Source organism: Haemorhous mexicanus, chromosome 1 (genome assembly GCF_027477595.1).
Source record: "Haemorhous mexicanus isolate bHaeMex1 chromosome 1, bHaeMex1.pri, whole genome shotgun sequence".
NCBI lineage: Eukaryota > Metazoa > Chordata > Aves > Passeriformes > Fringillidae > Haemorhous > Haemorhous mexicanus.
The window spans coordinates 36,068,909-36,091,810 of NC_082341.1; the positions used below are offsets into that span (position 1 = coordinate 36,068,909).

A 22,902-nucleotide genomic window follows, 5' to 3' on the forward strand; every position below is an offset into this window, starting at 1 on the left:
TCAGCCCTTCTTTTAACCTAGACAGTATGTTGCATGCAGAAAACAGGAATATGACAAGAAACAGAGTCATGCAGAACCCTAAAATGGATCTTCTAATATATTTTATCAAAGTGAATAAGCTAACTACCCTAGAAGAGTTTTACATCATCACAAAGTAGGTCTCATTAGAATTGACTTATTAGGATAAAGAAAATTGTAAAATCAACCCACCCCAGTCCCACTTTGTCCCTGCAGGCACACCCTTTGTTCCAACCTTGCTCTTAGTCCAGAAACTCCCTCTGGGGGTTTGAATCGCAGCAAACTCTTTGCTGTTCCCTCTAGGTCCTTACAAAAAGTCTTTCTTTTCAACATCCTCAAGACCAGGCTGTTTGCTCCTTGCTCTCCTTGGCAATGGCTCAGTCTCCAGCCTGCAGGAGGTTCTCCAGCACCGTGTCCCTCCCTGCCACCCCACGCCCGAGGCTCCCCGTGACCAGCACAGCTCATTCCCTGCGCCACGCTGCAACGTTCCCCACCCAGCCGGCTGCAACCAAGACAAAGTGAACAGGCAGGTTCCTCCTGCCTGACTGCACCCTTTGAAGCAGAGATTCCAGCAGAGCACAAACCAAAAACGAAAAAAATGCCAACCAACACAGTCCACTCAATGATTCGAAAATAATCATGTGGTAAGCATGTTTTGTTTTACCATACTTGAACATGAAAATCAGATGCAATCCTTCTGGTTAGGACCAATCATACTATTAATTTACTAGTCACAAGGAAGATTTTTTTGTAGCAGAGTCAGTATTTTGCCGGGTGAAAGATGAAAGTATACACCTGCTGATTTGCTTTCTGTGCTTTCAAGCACAAAAAACCCTCTGGTATGTACCCAAGCAAGATTCAAGCTCAGTGACATTGCTGAAAAAAGTTTCTTTGACTGGTGTTTACTGCCAACAAAATTGAAATATTATTTTCCTGTCAGATAATCTCAAATTTAACTAATCTTGGCTCTGGTTTTTGAGAAGAAATGATGAGGAAATAGAATTTCATGTGGTCCATAAATCCAGTTACTTTGGAGAAGATCAGAAAGGTGATCACTGGTGAATTGACTATTTCAACATTTAGCTTAATTGCTGTGAGTTTACTTTATCGAATACTTTGGAGGAAAAAAAACCCAACAAAAAACAACCTTAAAATGTTTAGGCTTTCAAATATCTTGTACTTTCATCAGTTAAGAGTTTTGAGCAACTTTTGAAAAAACCAGTAATCCAGCAAACAAATTTTCACATCGTTCCTTAACTAAATACTTCATGTTCTTTTGCTCACTGTATCAGTTTAGATTCCACAATCCTCCTAAAGTATAGGACCTGTTATTTCACATTAAATAGATAATGCTTATTATAATCAACCTATTTAAAATCAGAAAATAAATATAAAAAATTACCAACCTGTAAGAAATAAAAGTTCCATCTGAATCTGAGGTGGAGGGTGTGCTTCCGTTTTCATTTGATCCTCCTAATACAAAAAGAAGAGAAAACACCTTTGTTGTAAGACAAACTGTGATATGAACACAATATGGATGACAACTGCAACTATTTTACCACATATGGTAACTTCAGTCACCACAGAACTCACCTAAATCTAACATAGACAAATCTCAACTTTACCTCTTCAAATTCTTCTAGCCATCTTAACTAGCCTCCAAGTTCAAACTGGAGTCTGAAAGTTCTCAAAATCTGATACTTAATTTCACTTAAAGTTTTGATTGAGGCCCTTCTCAAATTATTAAAAACTATTTAACTAGTAAAGGGTGTCAGAAGTACACCATATAAGTAGACGAGCTTGATTTTACCAACATTAAATCAAAAAATATAAAAGTTCATCTGTTTTGTAAAAAAATTCTGAGCTGACTTTGTGATACCAGCTTTTTCTTTTATATATATATATATATATATATATATATATATTTTTTTTTTTTTTTTATTTTTTTTGTCATAGCACAAGTTCAAAGCTTCCCTGAAAGTACCTATTAAGACGTCTGCCAAACATTTTCCATCTTGTGGGCTGGTGATACATGGAACAGTGATGTTGCTAGATATTAAGGATTACAAGGAAATTTTCCTTCTCTAACCATGTCTATTGAAAGACTGCTAAAATGTATTTTTCAAAGCAAATTTATTCCTTTCCTGTTTTATGCTGTTTATTCTTGCACCATCATTTACCTTGATAATTCTACTATGTCCCTGTGTGCCTCCTTAGTTAATTTACAGGTAGCACTGCACAACTCTGTTCTCTCTTCTGCTGACTGAAATCAAGTTCCTGTAGTCTTTTTTCTAAATGAGGCTTTGTATTCCCCATTTTCTTTAACTCAGTCCTTCTTACACATGGAAAAGGAGCCGTAGACAGCATACTAAAAGTTCAGAGTTGATAATTTGGACAGTGGTTTTCTTCTCTATCAAACAAATCTTGCTCGATACAGATGACATTTGTGCCACTCTATCTTGAAGTTTCACAGCCATCCTTAACCAAATATGCCTGCACATTTACTCTCATTTTTTTAGTCACGAACTTTTCAGTTTAGATGAAAACTTCTTGCTAGTGCAATACTGCAGTTCACACAATGTCATGCTGTTTGCAGTCCTCCTCTTCAGAAAAGACCAGTTCTGCCTGAATACTCTATTTGCACTGGCACCAGATACTACCTTCCAATAACTTTACTTAATAAAAGTCTATCAGCTCTCATTCTGTGGCAAGACAATAAATGAAAATATTGGTAAGACTGGTTCAACCCCAAGCTTCACTAAAAAGAATTCTTTAATTAAAATTTGCATTTCCCTATTCATCCTAGAATTACTATACTTCACTAATCCCCATCCCTTCGATTTCACAGCATCTCCTGTGGCACTGCATCAGATGGTTTACTGAGATCCAGACAGACTTAATGTATTTCCTGAATGTATATTTTGAAAAGAAAGCAGGTTAGCTGGCCACAATGTCCCATTAAACAAAAAAACCTGCAATAAAAGTTAAGCCATTTGCTTTGCTTTTCTCTCTTATTTCTGTCTTAAAAACTTTTTTAAAGCCCTGCACAGATAATGGTCAGCCCATGCAGGTGCTTTACTATCACCTTCCTTTCCCCTGTTAATCCAAGTACAGGTACAATATTTCCATTCATCTGACATGAACTAAAGTACTAAAAATTTTTCCATGCAGCAGCATTTGTCAATATTTTTGAAGTCTGCAAGTCAGATTTTTAGCTCTGCTAATTTACAGTATCTACCCAACTCCCATCTATTTTATTGATTTATTTTCAGGCCTTTGCCTGAAATTCTATTTTTACTGAAAATTAAATATTTTCCTTTTCAGACCAAAGCTGGATTACATTTAGTATCATTTGTCCATTCACACTACAGAACGGTTCTAGTTTTCTTTCTCTTAGCAAGCTTCTTTACATAGTCAAGTAATATCTTCCTGTGTATTTAAATTCTCATCTTATGATCTGATTCAACTTAATTTTTGCTGATTGTCGCTATAAGCCCGCATTTTCTGATATTCAGGATGTGGCCTTCTTTGCAGATCAAGCTACTTTTCTGTTTCTTTGAGGATCTTTGCTTATTCCAGACATTCCTTAAAAAGTACTTAATCATTCACTTTGGCATAAAACTTACAAGTGTTTCTTTTCTGCTCTAATTTGGAATGCATGGTTTTTTATTAACTTTTTGCACCTTTGTCTAAAATAAATCCCAAACCTGTACTACATCTTAGTCTAAAATCACTCAGTCCAGTTGATTTCACTAATTAGCTCTCTCCATTTATTTTGAAAATGGAAATCCTACTTAATCAATCTGCTTTTTGTTTACTAAATTTAACTAAATTAACAACACCAGATATTTCATCCAGAAGCCGACCCTCCCGTTATTAATAACCATCTGTTCATTTTTTTCCCCCTCATATCTTGTAAAATAGTCTCCCATATTGGGACAATTTTCAGTAATACGCTTTTTCATACATTACCCATCTCCACATCTGATCCTGAGCATTCAGAGAAATGACTGAACTATGCTCAGTCTCTGTTAAAGCCATATGGCCAGGTACAGTGATACTGGGCAAGTGCTACAGGGACACAGCACATCAAAATGGGTCCTGCATGCACTACTGCACTTCACTTATACTTAAACTAAGCACTCACCTACCAAACTAGTCAGATTGGAAAAAAACCCACCTTATTCACAATGCTAAGTTGATATACTGAAAAAGTATGTCTTTTCAAGAACAGCAACATAATCTTCCTCCTTTCTGAAGAATGAACTTTAAGACTGTCTCAAAAAATGCATGGACTTTATCATCTTTCAACAAAACCATTTGTCCTGCTTGAAGAGTGAACAGGACTCTGCAAAGAAAATAAGGATAATAGTTGTTCTTTCACCAGGATCCCCATAGTTGGTAGGATCCTGGGTTTGCTATATCCACTGAGCTGTTCTTCACAAACTAAGTCTAGCTTGCTTTATTCTAAAGACAATAATTTCCTGTATTGAAATGATGGCCAAAATACCTTTGCATTTTTAATTGTATACCCATTGTTAATAAAGCTCATAATCATACAAGTTACTGTTTGAACACTTTTTTGTGAGCTGCTTTTGATGCATCATTGTATCATTAGCAGCAGCTACTAAAAATGGATAGGGTTAGGTGTATTCAGCTCTCAAACCCAGGATTTAATGGAACAGACCTTCTGTGATTGTTCCCTTGCTCTATCCCCTTTAAGATGGGTATGGCTGTTATGACACCTTGAAGGATGACTAAGATGTCATTCATTGAAAGTGATAAAAATCATAAAGCAAAGAGCAAAATATTCATTTTCTTAAGAGAAGACTCCCTAAATTTTTTACCTAGTTTTATCCAAAAGGCTTTTTAGCAAATCCTATTAAGTTTCCATAGTTAGTGATAAAGAGGACAAATAAGACTGCTGCTTCACTAACTAATGACTTTAAGCTGTGGGAATCCATGCCCTGGATCACCTCTCCTCAGGAAAGTTCCAGTTACTCCTCCTGAAAAATACGGTGAACTCTCAGTAGAACAGATATACTACTTCTATCTTCTTCACTGATATTGACCCAAATTTCTGGCAAAATTGGGATGTATAGTAAACAGTTATGAATGTAAGATTCATGATGCTAGTAACAAAACTTGTGGTCCCCTTTAAAAAATTGATTCAGTATTATACTAATCTTTAATTTCTTTCTGAAACGCAGATATGGGAAGAAGGGTTTTGCTAAAGAAACAGAGGATGCTCTAGTAACCCTGTCACAGACCTTGTGAAAAGCTTTCCTAACTTCAAACACACAGGCTAGGGGAAAAAAGGTAGAATAAATCCTGTCACACTTTCAGAGGAAATAGAAGGGAAACGAGCAATACTGTAACAAGCACCTGTATCAAAGTAAGTATGGCTTTTAGCACTAGAGCAGTTACTGGCTTTATTACAATAATAAAATAAGGCTGTATCCTTCCAAAAGGCTTGAAAATTACCTGGATTGCTCCTTCTTTAACTGTAGCAACTCCCCCTCCTAAAAATGAAAACTTTCTCCTGAAATTGCCTCACTTCAGTGAAGTCTGTTCTCATGCACAGAGACCAAGGGCTAAGTGGTGCTGGGACTTGGGCAGCTGGAACCTCACACTGCCAGACACAGCCGAAGGCAGCTTCAAGAGAAGTTGTGTAACTCAATATTGACACTTTCCCCAACTAATAAAAAAAGAACATTTCAAATGCTAGCTTCTTTAGACTCCTGAGATGCATGGAGAAGGATTTGCAAACTGTAAAATTGCTAGGGTACTAGATTCACCCAGAACACATGGGCTTGTCACTTGCAGTAACTGTTATCTTGTCAAGGACGTATTTGAGATTATAGGCATAGCATAAAATTGGAGAACCCAGAATAAGGAAGATTCCCTCACTTCCTGAAGATTATCTGGAAACTATGTGAAGAAATTTTAACAAGAAGCCTGACTGAAATTTTCACTATTATTTTGTATTTTTATTTTTTAACAGCCTATTACACTGATAAAATCACAACTATTTAGGCTGAAAAAGATTTGTAAGATCATCAAGGCCTCACCCTAACCCAACACTGCCAAGTTCAGCATTAAACCATGTCCCCAGGTGCCACATCTTTAAAAAAACCAGATGTATTTTAAATATCTCCAGGGATGGTGACTCAGCTGACAGGGTACTTTCTCAGAGAAGAGCTTTTTCAAGGTGCTGCACAGAGTTTCCACTTCAGGTAATAAGAAGAAACTGGACAGCATTTCAAAGCCCCAATTCACAGGTGGGAAGACACTCTGGGTATGCTCCAGGCACAATGAACACTGAGCTGAAGCATGTGCTCAGCAAGACTAAAAAAGCATGTGAAGAATGATGTAGGGATCAGACATTTCTCTCTCATCTCTCTCACTACATCTTGAAAACAGCAATTTCCTGTGAGATGTAAAAATTCAGCACTGGACTTTTTAAGGAGAAGGGGTGGGATACTGTCCAAACCAGCTGCTAGTCCATGAAGACAAGAAGCTTGAGTGACATGGCCTTGCTTGATGGCTGCACACCTAATTAAAAAAAAAAATCAAACTGATTTTTTTTTCTTTTGAAAACATACTTTGCTACTGAGGAATCATCTTTAAATATATCCATATTTCTGCATGCATGTATACAGGCACACATGCATGTCTGAATGTGGGCACACAAGAATTTATACAGTGCAAACCAATTTACCAATCCTGTGCCACCTATGAAAGGATTTTATGGCTGGCAGTTTAGGATTTGTGATAAAAGTGATCCTACTTAGGTAACCAAACCGTGCATTTCCCTGCTTACAAGTGTCATAATGGAGGCAGATCCTTCTGCTGACCTGTTTGCACTCTGCTTAATGTTTTTCTTTGTATTCTAATCAAAGGTTAAAATGTTGTTAAAACACAAAATTTATTTAACATTGTGAAAATTTAGGTTGATATAAACACTCGATCATTATTGCAATGTTTTATGATTACAGACAAGTAAAATTTTAACACAAATCTATGCTTGCAGTCTAAGGTTGTCAATTCTTATAACATGACTTCAAAATTCCATGCTATATTAATTTTCAGCATATTTAAAGCTTAATAATTTAATGATTTATCCAATTTTAATTTATACTTTCAAAACCACTTTAAACAATCTGAGGTGCCACTGGAGATCACAACAGTGGTCCTGGTTAAGTCAAATAATAATTACAGCGCTTTCACTTTAAAGATGAGATTATTTTTAATTATTGAGTGAAGTACTTGAGGTACCATACTTATATAATTACGCTACTCATTAAATGGTTATTGAAAGCTGAAATGTAATTTTAATGACAGCTACCTATTTTTCTTTGCACACTTTATAGATGACAGATCAGTCAGGAATTCTAGTTTGCTCAAAAAATCCTTGCAGCTGCACTGGTTCTTTCAGGTGTAAAACAATTAAGCTGTTCTTTTTTTAAAACTTTAAACATTTTTTTTTTCTCAAATGATATCGATATAATATACAGAAACTAGTAAAAACCAGAACAATAATGCATGGATATTTTTTTGTTCTTCACAAAAATATCAAAATGCTGGCCCTAAACTATTATAAATTCCAAACAATACCCCCCCCGAAAATAGTGACAATACAAATATGGAAGAATAATTTTAGTCAAAATGTGTTCGTCATATAATACAAACAACAAAAAAAAATTGCTTAACAGATTGCAGTCCTTTATTGTGAGTATAAAGGGGTAATCAACATACAATAAGCGTTTTACTATGCATTAAAACTATATATAATACCATGAGATTCCTTTGCTTTTTCTAACAGCAAGGTTCACAACTCTTCAAACATAAAAATCCTTTGTACTATTTACTCCACAGCTAGATATTCATCAGACTGATCTCAATAAAATTTATTCTAACATGTAGGCATCTCTCACAATTGACACTACAGAGGTATGGTTTTAGAAAGGAGCACCTTATACACTTATGTTCTGCATCTTAAGCCTTATATGTGATGTCTGAAATTCAGGGTATTTCTCCGTTGTTTCGAAGACCCGTATCTTGTCCAAATTAAGCTTTCCTTTTTCACAATGAAAACCAAACAGAGGAGTAAATTTGTTTCATTAACAATATTAAAGCAAAGATTTTTCAGTTTGCTGTATGGGGAGAAGGCAATAAAGTTTTGAAGAGGGAAAAACTGCTTTGTTCCTTCAATCCCCTAGTTGAAATTAATTATAGCAAATGTTTATGAAAACATCTGTTCCATACAGTTATAAATTCTTAATTTTAGCATGGACGACTCCAAGCTCCTCTATTATTTTGAAAGAGAACAGTCTGACAACTGAAAGGTTTACAAAAGAGCAGACAATTTGTATTTCTACAGCACCAAATCTGCAGTTTGGAAAGTCTTCAGGATCTCTGCAGCGCAGGAAAAATAAAACAAAATACAAAAAGCCTAAGACGACTGAAGCTTTCTGATTTGGGTCCGCTTATAGACCAAAATGGCAGCGGAAGGAGTCGAAAATAAAGAAAATAGAAGGAGAACTAATCCCGAAAACATACGGCAAATCGAGATTTTACTACACAAAGTAGATGTTTAGGAAGTGAAACCTCGCGGAGCTGCGGCACTCGGCGCGAGGGACGCAAGCGGGGAGCCGGGCGCTGCCGCGCGCCGCCAACAGAGGGCGCTGCAGAGTTTGGGAAGCGGCGGCCGCGGCTGCCGCCGGCTCCGGGCGGGCTCGGCCGCCCCCGCCGCGGGCTCGGCCCGCCCGGCCCCGCACAGCCCCCGCCCGGCCCCGCACAGCCCCCGCCCGGCCCAGCGCAGCCCCCGCCCGGCCCAGCGCAGCCCCCGCCCGGCCCCGCGCAGCGCAGCCCCCGTTCGACTCCGTGCAGCCCCCGCCCGGCCCCGCACAGCCCCCGTCTGGCCCCGCACAGCGCAGCCCCCGTGCAGCCAAGGCTTTCAAGTCATCCTTTCAAGTGATTAAATGGAGCGCGCTCGGAGCAGCGTACAGCAACTGTAAATTGTGCCTTCAGCTAAAGAATTAAGTGCACTGCACTTCTGATATTTATTAAATAATTATTAGGCCGGAAAGTTGGAGAAGGTTTCGCTCTGAGCAAGTTCGGTTTTCTGAAATAAATACGGCGCAACTTTTGGGTGAGCAATCTTTTACGTAGAAACCTGGCTCTCTATCCCTCACTTCAAGTTCATTTAGCATTAGAAGCACACTTTGAATGCATGCAGCACAGATTTCTGATAGCATTTTAGTTTTATCAGCTCTGCCCTAAAATACTATATTTTGCCGCGAATGAAATAAAACCCTATACACTATGATAATTATTTATACATGAAGATAATGAATTGTGAAATGAACTAATGAACTTGCCATTTGAAGTATAAAAGTCTTAAGCTGAAATATTTTGTTTAATCTTCAGTATTGACATGAAAAAAATATATTAAGCATTAACAGTCTTTTTCCCCCTTTAAGCTTATTTGAATTATTAAAGGAACGTAATTGTAAAGCACACTATAGAACCCACAGAGATGCCAGCCTTGTGATAGTGAAAGCTGGTCACATTTGGAAGTAGGTAAGGAACACTGGCACCAAGGTGCAAAATCAAAGCCTGTTTTAGCCCTGCTGAAAGCTGTTTCATCAGTATGATAGGCAGACACATTGGTTACCATTTAGGAAAAAAAACTTCTCAATATAATATCTTGTACTGCATGTTGCTCAAACCCTGTCTTCTGGATTGCTGACTTATGACAATCAAGTGGCACCTTCCATGATCTTTGCTTATAAAATCACAGTTGCGTATGTATATATGCATATAGGAGTAAACTCTGTATTCTCCAGGCAACACCTCTGTTTGAAACAATTTTGTCTATGCACTTCTGTTTAAATTAAGACACATGAAAGTAAGAAGGTTTCCATTTTAAGTGAAACTGCTTCTGCATGTTCACAACTCTAAACACCAACCCTGTCATTAGGTTAGTCTGTAAATTAACATGCCACTGTTCCCCATGTAAAATGTATGTGTGAAACAGTGTGGATGGGAAAAGATATACAAGGGTCTAGATGACTGATTCTGAAATTAGAATATAGCATCAGTGTTTAAGAAATGTAGTCCCATGCAGCTCAATTTAAAATAAATTCAACAATAAGTACATTCAAGGGACTTATTTATAATATTTCTTTTCCTGTTGAAGCCTCTGCATTTACAAAAATAGACTGAGCTATACGCGGTACTCTAAACTAAAACCAATATAATACACAGAGTAAGAAATTTTACTCGAAGGGCACTGAACTAATTCATACAAATGCTTCCGAAGAATTCCCAGGTGATTGCAAGTTACCAAAATCCCAAATACTTTATATCCAGATGTGTTTTAATATAATCTCTCTAGGCATGATAGGAAGGAAATAAGTTTAACTGTGATGCAAACAGTGATTTAAACTCTTCAGAAAATGCATGTACATGGAAAAACAGTTTGACTTCCCATTTAGTGGGAAGCACACAATACTAGCTTATATAAGCAAATGTGACTCCACTGAAGTCGATACACATTTAGCCCAGTAATTCTTGAACTGAATTTGCTACCAGCAGCAATACGACTGGTAGAACAAAAAATTCCACAGGGTAAGGTAAAAGGTGATTCTTCTAAGTGTTTTTCAGTTATTTCTCCCAGTGCACCTGTCTTTGGTCCAGAGCATATTATGTCCATTTCTGTTCATATGGTCAGTACTAGAGCCTGCATCAGCTGCATAGCCTGGCTGATCATTTATCACGCGTAACCTACACAAATTCCTAGGTCATCCCACCAAGTGTGACTCAAAAGACTCCAGGATAAGATACAGACATTTTGGTGTAGTCTGACTGAAGTGGAAACTGTATACTTAATAAATAATTTCATCTCTAACTTGAGTAAATTCTTTAAGAGAGCACACAATTTTCAAAATCACAAACTGGCAAAATTAGTAAAACAGGATAGAGTAATCCAGTTTAACTAGGGACAAGCAGCATAACTAGACTTTGCACAGAAAGAAAAAAAATCTTAGAAGCTGCCTGGCATCATTGCTAGGAATTTACACCCTGATGATATACAAATGCTGAGTGACTTATACTTGCATCCAGAAGAATTTAGCTAATTTTAACTTACAAACAGCCTAAAAGGCCTTTGAGCTATAAATCGCAATAAACTAAAGATGGCAAAAGGCAATAAACATGAGTTAATGACTCAGCATCCTCCTGAGATAGCACTGGTCATGCAGCTTTGCTTAATCTTAGACATGCACAATCACTATAAAAAGGTGGTCTCCAGAGACCATTTACACTGACAATAAGAAAAACATACCATCTCTTTACATCTTTGAAGGCCACTATCGTCCTTTAACTTACTTCAATTACATCCTATTTTTAACCACATTTCTATCTTATAGATTGTTGCAATCCTTCTGTTTGGGATAATAAATCATATGGATGTATAGTCTAATTTTCATATTCAAAAGCAGTAATGCATATTCCATGGAGCTTACGGGGGAAAAAAAAAACAAAATAAAAAAGATTAATCAGGAGTTTTCCAGCATTCTGTTGTTTTTCCAAGATTAAATGGTAGTAGAAGACAAACAAGAAAGAATTAAGTGCTCTTTTATTGAAATATAACTGCCCTTTCAACAAAGAGCTAGCTGATTTTCAACTGAGAATAACAGGTTTATCAGGAGAAAAGCTTGCCTGGCCAGGGATCCACATGACAGTGATATGCAGCCTCACCTCCTAAAGTTGGGGAGATGGTCTCACGATAACCAAGACCAGGAGTTAAAAAGAGCTTTGGTTCTTTGCTGTTTCTTATGAAAGGATGCTACTGCAGCAGGCTGATGACTTACAGCATTGCTGATGGATGTGAAAGCCTCCTGAAAGCAAAGTGTGCTTTCCTGGACCTTCTTTCTGGAGTGCAAATGTGTTTACAAGCACCATGAAAATCATACCACTTTCCTTCACCCAGGGCATGCATGAAAAGAGGGACAGCCTGAAATCAAAGCATCCATGTGGCTACTGTGGTGACGTGGGTGTAATTGGCTACTTGCTTGTCTGGGGTGGCAAAACAGGCAGCATTTATGGCTAGGAGGCAACCAGAAAGAATAAAAAGAATTTTGAAATAATAATTGAGGAAAAGAATAAATGGAAACACAGAAATTCAGGCACATGAGAAACTAAAAGGCAGAGAAGCTTCTTGGCATCCAGTGGAAGGGCTGGCACTACCCCCGAGAGGCAGCAGCAGAACTGAGGGATTTGGCTCCAAGGAAGAGGAAACAGACAAGAAGCTTCAAGTAAGGAAGCTGTCACTGAGATGCAAGACTGGGCAGTGCCTGGGCTTTCTTTAAATGCGATGGTTTTAAAAGCACACAGTAAGAGGTGAAGGAAGTCCTGCATGAAGGAATGTGGGAAGCTGCCAGTCTCTAAAATGTGCAGGGTCAGGGAGAGGCTCTTGGGCTCCCACAGCATCTCTGTCATCCCAGCTCAGCTCTGCCAACTCATTCCAGCTGCAGCCTCCTCCTTCTCTACCACAACTCTTAGCACTACTAGTATCAGACAGGTCTGCTGGTCCAAAAGGATTATTTGGATTTATATTAACATAAATTGCCGAATAATAGATTAAATCAGTTAGAAATAGGATCTTGCTCACATCTATTTAGTAAACATACTTTTAATAATGTAACTAAGTAACACATTTAAAGTTATCTGGGCAATACTTAAGACGTGTTCCAATAGCAGCAGAGTCTAGAGGTAGCACAATTCAGAAACGCACAGTTAAAAATAAAAATCATGTCACCTTCACCTTACAGCAGTACTAGTACCTGACAACCTGGCAAGGCATCTGAGAAAAAAACCCAAAACCTGAAGATAACCAACAGTGTCACAAAGACTCAAAAACGTAACCCTTGAAGGGTGTTACTGCTGCTGATGGAACAGCCCTTATCCTAAATCAAATTAACTATACAGGAGTAACGTGCACCAGGAAGAGACAACTGAGCTTACATCTGACTAGCTTCCTTTTACAGGATGAAGCCAGAAAGCCCTGGACTACCCCTAAGGCTGTCTAATTAAGGCTGTTAATTCTTGGAATACATTATGTATCCAGAAGACCCATAACTGAGAGAAACTAAAATGGAGCAGTACCCTATATTTTCTATAAATTTCTCCAAAGAAAAAACATGTCACCAAACAGTATAAAAGAAGTACTGAGCTAGAGCTTTTAAACTGCCAAATCGAAATATGCCAAAGCATAATGAAAACACTAGATTTTTAATCAAAATTCTTGTAAATCAACCTTTAGGCAATTTGGAGAGTACCAACTGTGCACTTTGCTGGTGCAAAAGCAGATGCATGTTGTGAATGACACATCTTGAAAAACTTGAAGAGCAAAGGTATATATGCACTAGCAGTAAACTCTAGATGTCTAAGAGATGAAAGTCCACAGCTACATCAGAATATAAAAATATATCAAATTGACAGCAAGAATGACAAAACACTTCTATTTACTACAGTGCGAGGTGCTTTGTCAAACAACTATCACTTTGTTGTAGATATTGAGGAAAAAAAAACTCCCCACAAAACATTTTTGCCAAAAAGTATGTAATCCATCATGGGACAGATTTCTGTTCCCCACCCTTGCCCTCCTGTGTAGAGGATGAGTAGTGTCAATCCCTAGTGGCACTTCAGAATGGTGCTAAGGATGAAAGTACAAAGCAGTTGAAGACATAAGAAATATAAGACTTCTAAAATGCAAATAAGACAAGTATGACTAGATTTTTTTTTTGCGCCTAACGATTATAGTGAAGTTTTCTAAAAGTTTGATGATTTAATTTACACAATAATACAAAAAATTATTTAGTAGTAGTCAGTTCTTCCCAACAGTTACCTCAGTTCTCTAAAACAAAAAATCTTTTAGCCAAAAAGAAAACAGTCTGTGTGCAAGACAAAAATGTCACCCAGCATTGGAAAGATTCAGCTTTTTGATTTTGCATTTTTTGACCAAATACCACCTCAGGAAAATGTGAGAAGGCATTTCACATATGTAATTAATACTAAAACTCAAAAATAACCATTTGGAGATCAACAGAACAGTCTCAAGGGTCTACAAATTCTAAAATATTTTCCCTTTTCCTTCTGTTTCACCTCAATTTATGGCCGTGATTTGCTTTAAGACAAGCATGGTACCTCTCTGTCAAGCTGGAGAGGAGAAAAAGGTTTGAACCAGAGACTTTGGCTCTTCCATACCAGAGCTCTGCATTCTCATGGTTCCCCCCAACACTGTATCCAGACAGCACAGAGCAGAAGTGGCTTGAAAGGAACACTCTTCACCAGGCAGATCCACAGCCTGGTGCTAGAGACCCTGGAGGAGGTGCTGAATTTTCATGCACACTATGGGAGTGAAATTCCATACCACAGCTGTCTTACTCAGGTACAGGCATTTTTTGAAAAAGCACTCTATTCTGTGACTGCAGGTTGCAAGACAGAGCAAGAAAGAATGTCTATGTCTAAACAAGGCTTCCATTTCTTGCCTTTGGAATGACAGTGAATAAAGACGGCGACAATTGCAGCATGTGAATACTGGTGTAATTACCGAATGGTTCCCCACATAATTATGCAAAACAAATCTATCCCTAAGTTAATGTAGCCATTTCCTTTTTGAAACAGAATTTTCATGCCATCCATCAGTCACCCAAAAAACACAAACCTTAGATGACTTAAGTACACAGAATTTACTCATTTGGTCTGTAATATAAGCAATGCATGTGAGTAGAAATAAAGGTTTAATGAAACAAAATAACATACTCCACTAGGGAAAACATATTTTGCCCAAAGAAAAAACTCATGTAAATAAGTAGAGGCTTGACTATTTGATAAATATAGCCCCAAAGGTTATATGTTTACTGAAAGAATATAAATATTGTAGGTGATGTAGATTTTTTTTATTTGACTAGAAACATTAATTGCTTTCTAAATACAATAATATTTTTTCAAACTGTGGGAGTCTCATTTCTTGTACCGCAACAAGTAACCAATTACCTAACAAAAATGTTTACATTAATCACAATCACTCTATATTTTAGTTTTTATACCACCGATTTTATTTTTGCTTAGAACTGAACTCCCTCAGGCATTCTTTTGTGCCAACCATTAATTTCTATCAGTGATAAAGTTCCCTTAAGCTTCTTTTAACATCTACTGGACATGACCTCATAAAATTTAATGCCACTCATTAACCCCAAGCACTTAACTTTACACAGTAATGTCAGGCATCTGACTTTTCAGTGCATGAGAAATCCAAGTGGGAACTGTTGGAGAGATACAAATTACAAATCACTTGAGTAGTAGAAAGAGCTGCAGTGAACAATATTAAAGGGTAAATCAAGACTTGAGCAAAAGTAGGGTTCTTGTGATGCCTTCTATCTAAAATTATAAAACATTTATACAAACGGGGGAGGCTGCAACGTGATTGTTTTGGCTTGTGAGAGGACTGAAATTCAGAGCTGAGACTGAATGCCAGGTTTTCAGCACTGTCTGAAGCAAATATGACGTGCAGTCATGTTTTCTCAACTGTCCAGCAGCCTTCAGGCATATGGGAGGAGCACAGGTTTTAGGGTCACCTCACATTCTGCAAAGGCCACACACCAGCGAGACTGGGATAAGCCAGAAGAAGCAGCTCCTTCAAAGTGCTCATCCCTTTTTTCCTGCAACAGCCTTGCCTAGGTTTAGCTTTAGAGTGTGGTTGTTCTTCCGATTTTGGTTATGTACCAAGAAAGCTCTCGGAGGGACAGCACTGTTTTTATTTTCCCTGAGATGCACAGATGGGTGATGTCTGCTTAACTCATTTAACCATATTTCCCAGTGGCTTCACACATGTTGGAGAAAATGTGGAAAATTCTAGAGGTGAATGAAAAAAATACTTAACAACAATTTTCTGGCTTCTCTTGAACTATTCAAGGACATTTCTTGTGGGGAGCTGCAACTGAGTGACAGCCTGTCATGGCCCCGGGTGTAAAAAAAAGGCACATTGTTAGGATAAAAAAAAAGAGAGTGGTTTATTTTGTATTTCTGTTGGCTCAAGAGATATCTAGGCATCCTCTGTGAAAAAGGACAGTGCTATGCAGCTAGAAACATGGCCCTCGGAGTTCCTGAGAGCAATCTGCTTATTCAGCTCTGTTATGAAAAGACCCCTCCCCCAGACTGTACACAGGGCTTGCTTTTTCTTGGTGTCACAGGCTGTTACATTCTGGGTTAAGCAGTTGATGCTGTTGGAGCAGGGATCAGCTTTACATTTCTATACAAATTATACAAGGTAGCTATAAATTGCTTCATGAGAAGCCACGTGAGATTTGATGTGATGTCTCTAAGTGCTACAAGTTTATTTATTTTTTAGCAGCAAAAAGAGCTGGCTCTCAGAACTAAGCGGTAGCTCCTGAATTTACTGATCTTAACTGGGAAATATATTCTCTGCTACCCTGTAAATCTAAACAGAAGGAAGCCGTTTTGCTGAAGCTCTATCTCCATAGAAAGGTATCTCTAAGCCAAAGGTAGGTATGACAGAATTGAGGTTTTCACATGTGAACAATTGTGATCTCTGATACGAGCCCCAGCTCCAATTTCTCCGAATGACTATTTTAGCTATAAACCACCCAGAACCAAAATCTACAGTCAATACACACACCATACTATTGAAAATGGTTTTGCATCTTGCCTGCCACTGGTCTAAGATCACTTTAGCATAATTACAGCTTGATGCGACATCAGTAAGTGCACACTTGGAAAAGTTTTTATTGCCTAATAGCAGGGAATGGTAATAAAGCAGATGTACACCAGGCCACATGACAATGGCAACCAGTTGGTCTGTATTTGGCAAAGCAAAGTATTAATGTTTAACAAACACAATGTATGTTATAGTTTTCTAACAACAGGGGTGTAAATCTCTGCACAGCATAAACACTTGTGCGGATCAACACAGAGGTACTGCTGTGATAGGTACTTTGAAGTTGTAGATAAGAGCTCAAGCTGCAAGATGCCAAAAAAATTGAAAGTTTGTAAAGAATCACTGCCAGACTCTTAAATGTAGTAGCACTTGTGGGACTTTCTGAAATATAAATAGTAATTACCTTCAATGCAGAATGTATTAGCAAAAATAAATGTAGTGGTGCATATACCAAAACTCACAACTCGGTTTTCTATTTGAGAACCAAACTTTAAAATCTGCAAATTGTGAGTAAAACAACCCCCAAAATACTCTTTTGCTCAACACCCCCCTACCCCACCGTGCCCAAATCCACGTACACATGGGCACGCACATACACAACTGCTCCAATATCCACACGCAAACACGACAGCCTTAGTGTGAGGGCATCTACCCTGTAGACAATTCAATCAATCTCTCAAGTGACACTCACACGTGCCTGCACACACAAAAGCAGATGTGGCATTAAGATTTACAAAGTTATTGAAACTTTTAACAAGTAAAACGCATCTTTACTTAGCTACACCAGAATGAGGAATAAAGGGGTTTACATATGTTCCAATTCTAAACCTATCAATCAAACCCATGTTATTCCTTTGGGAGCTTATTTACATGCATATTTATCAGCCTCACATGCTAATTCCCTGCTGTTTTATGCCTGCGAGGCATGTTTATGAGTCATAATTGTTGATCTCATTTGATGTATTTCACTGAAGTAAGACATTATTCAGTTATGTGGCCTAATGTCAATGAATTACGATGACCTGATCTTCGAAATGCAACTTGCTCTTTAATTTTTATTAGAGCATTACTTATTCAGAAGAAGAAATACAGTAAAATGGAAGATCACATGTTTTTATAGCCATTTTACTTCAACGTCTGATTTTTGAAACACTCCTCCCTACCTCTAGGCAAAGTTTTAAAAGTGTAATTCATAAACACCAAATGAAAAGAATTTTTGCTTGAAATTAGTACACATTACTCAGAGTGGGACCTTTTATAGATGCTCTTATTTTGTTTTAACCAGCCACAAGACAGGCCTTTGGAGCACTGGCATATGGTTTGCAAAAGAAAAACAACCCGACTGAATTCAAAGCCCTCAAATTGTTCTTTGCCTTAACTTCATCAAAACTGAAACCAGACAGAGACTTCACAGCAACTGAGAAATGACTGCTAAAGTAAGTTAAAGGTCCCCAAACTGACTCATCATCTTTAATGCTAAGTGGTGCCAATTTATAAACAGTAAATCACTTGATGGTCAAAGTAAAGACCTAAAGAGGGAGTAATTATGATGTGTACAAACTTCACTGCAGTAGCCTGTGTTGTGCCATTAATGGCTATTTCTAGGTGGCAAGCCAGAAATGGTGACAATATGCATCCATGTTGTAGGAGCCAGTGTAAGTTGCTCCTTATCCTAGGCTAATAGAAAATTAACCCTGTACACATAATTTCCTACATGATTTTCAGATGTCCCCACTTCCTATCTTAATATTCAGTATTGTTTTAATGCAATTATTATCAATTAAATATGTTCAAAAGTTTCCAAATTGCTGCTCTGAGCTACAGCTTTAGCATGGAACACAGTAATATGCAGGAAAATAAAACTATCTTTAGCTAAGCAATGCAAATTCAAAGTGCAGGCTCATTTTTCCATAAGAATCTCAAACTGAATATGACAGATATGAGTAAGTATCTTGGAAATCACAGAAAATCTGCATACATCTTCCTGAATTTGTAATATCCAGAAGACTGGATATACATTATATACAAATATAGCATTAATTCCAAGACAAAAAATCCTTGGGATATTTTTCATGTCCAGAATTAAATCAGGCTTTATATGCTCTTTTTAAAAGTGAAAAGAAGCATTCAGTCCTGTGTTTACATGGTATTTTTCCAAATCAGAAGTTTGCTTCTGACAGGCATACATTACAAACCAGTTTCTCTAAAAAAACCTAAAAATCTTCACTTGAACAAGTAGTTATTCTGATGTCACAGTTACAAGGGTATAACTTTAGTTCATACAAATGCCACAACTAAAACTGTTATATGTTCATCATAAATAAAAATTTATAAAATACATTAAATTTAATTCTGCAGAATTATTTCAATTCCATAACTTTTCAAACAAAATTTTTCACTTATTATTCAGTATATTATTGTCTCAAGAACCCCAGAACAGAGCTAGAGCTCTCCACAGTGTAAGCTCTAATTTACAGCCCTTCTTTCTTTCAAATTCAAATAAGCAAAAGACACAAGCTCATCTGCCTGGGGTACTTTTATTTTAATTTTCTTCTTCCATTTTTTTTAGAATAGCAACAATTAATGCTACACTTTTTCTGGCAATAAAATCTTCTTCTAGTAAGGCAATAATGTTGTGGCCACCTAGCTGTAATAATTCAGAATGGAGCTTTGTAGACTTCTGCAGAGAAGAATTTTCTTTCATACTTCAATAAACAATGAAACAATATTGGGTCACAGAAGTTTGGAGGTGGCCCTGTGGCTCCATATGCTTCTCTCCTCCATTAAGATAACATCTGTTCTGGCCACCAGTCAGCAAATCAAATTTGATGAGAATTCATCTGTGTGCAAAGTAGAAATGCCCAATAATGGACAGATTTATGTTTCATTGCTCCACCCTTTAAATATTTCAAATTGTATGTAACAAAACAAACATTGGCATCTTCCAAAATTACAACTAACATATTTAACAAAATGTACCCCCTTTATAATGAAACTCAAAATATTATCAGATCATTGCAAACATATTTTCACATGTATTACATGATCTATCCCTTTAATTGCACTTAGTACTGAAACACTATACAGTTCATTTTTCCTAAGGTTAAATCATTGATTCCATTACAAATCCAATTTCTCAGAAGAAAAGAATTATCACCACCATAAAAGCTTTATCTGGATGAAGTTTGTGCCTTTTAACTTTTAGGAAGATCAAGAATAATAATTTGTAATGGGATATCAAAATTTTAGTGGAGAAATTTATCATACATGCTACTTGCTAATATTTTGATTATATGGTCCCAGTTGCACTAAACTGGATGGGATTTGTTCAAAAGTTTGAGCACAGTCTTCCTATCCCAGAGTTCACGTATTATGGTGCATCACTTTAGTATCCAAGCAAAAGATTTATGTGTCAGCTGTTTGTACAGAAATAAGGTATTTCGAATTTATCACTAAAGGTTTTAAAACACCTTCATTGATCATCAAGCCCAACCTTTGACTAAACACCACCATGTCAAGTAAACCACAGCACTCTTGGGCTTACTTTGAAAAACTCTTGTGAGAAGTATTTTCCCTCTTCTCAAGACAGGACCTGGCAATACTAAAATACAAAACTATGAAATAAATAAGCATAAATAAATCAACTTTGACAATCAGTTCATTAAGGTGGAGTAGTATTCCTGAGATTTGCAGCCGAATCATGTTGTAATAGTAACACCCATATACATCTGTACTGAGACACCATTTATCAAAGGTTCAGGAATAGCTGAACGCATTCAAAACATTTTAATTTTATTTAATTACTCAAAATATTGAAAAAGCGACAATGATTTACGTCTTTTGAAATACTTTTCACTTCCATTACCAAAAATACTTTTATTTGAAATTTCTAAGATGATATATGCTTATTTAAGTTTGTATATAAAACATGAAAAAGTTGTGTGTGTTCTGTACCAAAGTTACACTTTCTTAGTTAATTAGCTACCTGCCTCAAAAAAACTGCCTGAAAGAAAGAGCTGAAGGATGGCATCATCATTGATGCAGTGTCCTGCACCTTGAATGATGTGGGTCAAGTTCCTGGCCCAGCTGCAGACCTCTTGTATGAACGAGCCATATCATTTCACCAGCTTCAAACTCCTTTTTGCATGAGAACACATAACCTGGCTGCTCTCCATATGGCAGTTACGAGAATTAATTTCACTGCTTCTTTTGTATATGACACCTTCTAAAAGGTAAGCACACAGGTGCAAAACAAACATCCCATGTCCCACTTCCCTTTTCAAGCAGATGAAGCCATGGAGCACAAACTGCATCACAATCTTGTGTGGTTGTCACAAATGGTGAAAATAAGTCTCATTTTCTATATCCTTTTGTGTCATTTGTGCTGTGGTTGTAATGTTATAGTCACATGACTACTGATGCAATGAACTAAACGTGTAACATGATGAAGAAACTGAACAAAGATACTTATGAATACCTAAAAGATATTCTAGATCTGACAGAAGTGTTCAGTCTTGTCACAGAGTGTGTCTATGTACATCTATATAAATCTGAAGCTTAAAATAGTCAGAAACAAAACCCACTGATAGTTCACTTAAACAAAATAAGATTTAAACACAAGCTGGCACACATGCCTGTGAAACGTGATGGTCCTTATCCAGTATTGCTTAGATTTGAGCTAGTTTGCTATTTTGTTGACTGAAAAAAGATAGACAAAAGCAGAAAGGCTATCCACACTTCTCTCTGTTCCCCCATTTTAGCACTCATGTTTAGTGAGAAAGGTGTTCTCTTATTATCCTGTACATTTAGCCTTTTTTAAATTATTGTGTACTTTACGAGCAAAATGAAGACTGGGACTGACTTCAAGAGTCAGTTATATGAGTTCTGCCTTTGCATGGCCAAATTTTGACACCAAATGCTTAAAATCTGAATCTCCCAAAACAGGAACCGCAACTAACAGTACCCTGGGCTAAACAACTGCTTCCCTTAAAGGGCACTCAGGCTTGTTACCTTTGCAGCCAATTGGAACCTAGCCATTAATTTTAATAGGGTCAGGATCAGGCCCCTGACTTTTTTTGACATCAAAGAAACATCTTTCACAGTCATGTTGTTATAAATAATTAAAGCTGATTAGTAATAATAAGGTACCTTAACCAAAAAGGTAAACAGTGGAGACATTTATTATCAAAGTAAGGAAAGAAAATTAAAATAACCTCCAACACTTTTGTATGTGCAATTCATCAGGAAACGTTGTAAAAGAACAAAAACAAATGTTGGCTCACTCCAGAGGTTCTTTGTCATCATTAATGTATTCAGGTTTTCACAGCTGAATTGCTGTACTTTGAAAAGATTTTCATGAAAGGAAACTCAAATTCAACGTTTAAACAAAGCTGTCAGGTTACCAAGATTCGTATTTGCTTGTATGTCCAGAAAATGTTTAATCCTTTTTAAAAACCCGTTAGGTTACAAGTATTATTATTCCTTTGCTCTCAATTTGTAAACAACAGAAAATAAGCTTTTGTTAAGCAGCACACATTTATTTATTTATTTGCTACTGCAAAGCTGAAACCAGCAGTTAGAAAGATCTGTTCCAAAGCGGAGGTGAAACTACCTGGTACAGATATTTTACTTCATTACTAGTTCTGTTCCTCAAATTGATACAAATGGCCTCCTTCTGTTTCTGTCTGTCTGCTTGCCTGATCAGTGGAGCTAATTGTCAGAGCTGGGGAGATCTCCTATACCTAAACAGAAGATATGCAGTTTGTAACCTGCTTAATTTGCCTTATGTCCTGGATGGCCCTCAGTATGTTGTTCATTAAAGTATCAGCTGTTTCGGCTGTTGCAGTGGCAACCTAAGCATAGGCCTATTTTTCTTTGTTAAAAGGCCAGATTGTCAATAAATAATACACATCTTACCAGATAATTTATTACCACTTAAATATGACAGTACTTTATTTCTCTCCCCTTTTGTGTGTCTTAGTTTTGCATGTCCGAAGAGGACGAGGGCAGGGAGTACCCTGGTGCCCTGGGTACCATGGAGGCTAAAGAATAAGGCTTATTAGCCAATCAAAACCCTAAAACTGAAGCTTTGCCGTATCAATTGAGTGAAAGTAGGTTGAAATCTTCTCTTTTTAAAA

At 37.3% G+C, this 22,902-nt stretch overlaps 1 protein-coding gene across 2 annotated transcripts in view; it reads right to left on the bottom strand.

Moving 5' to 3' along the window:
• TBC1D5 (TBC1 domain family member 5) overlaps positions 1–22,902 on the bottom strand; it is a 317,365-nt gene that overhangs the window by 155,660 nt on the left and 138,803 nt on the right. For both annotated transcript variants that reach the window (XM_059845995.1, XM_059845985.1), the window contains one exon: positions 1,425–1,491. In XM_059845995.1, coding sequence (XP_059701978.1) covers positions 1,425–1,491 — 67 coding nt within the window. The remainder of the gene's footprint in view (positions 1–1,424; positions 1,492–22,902) is intronic.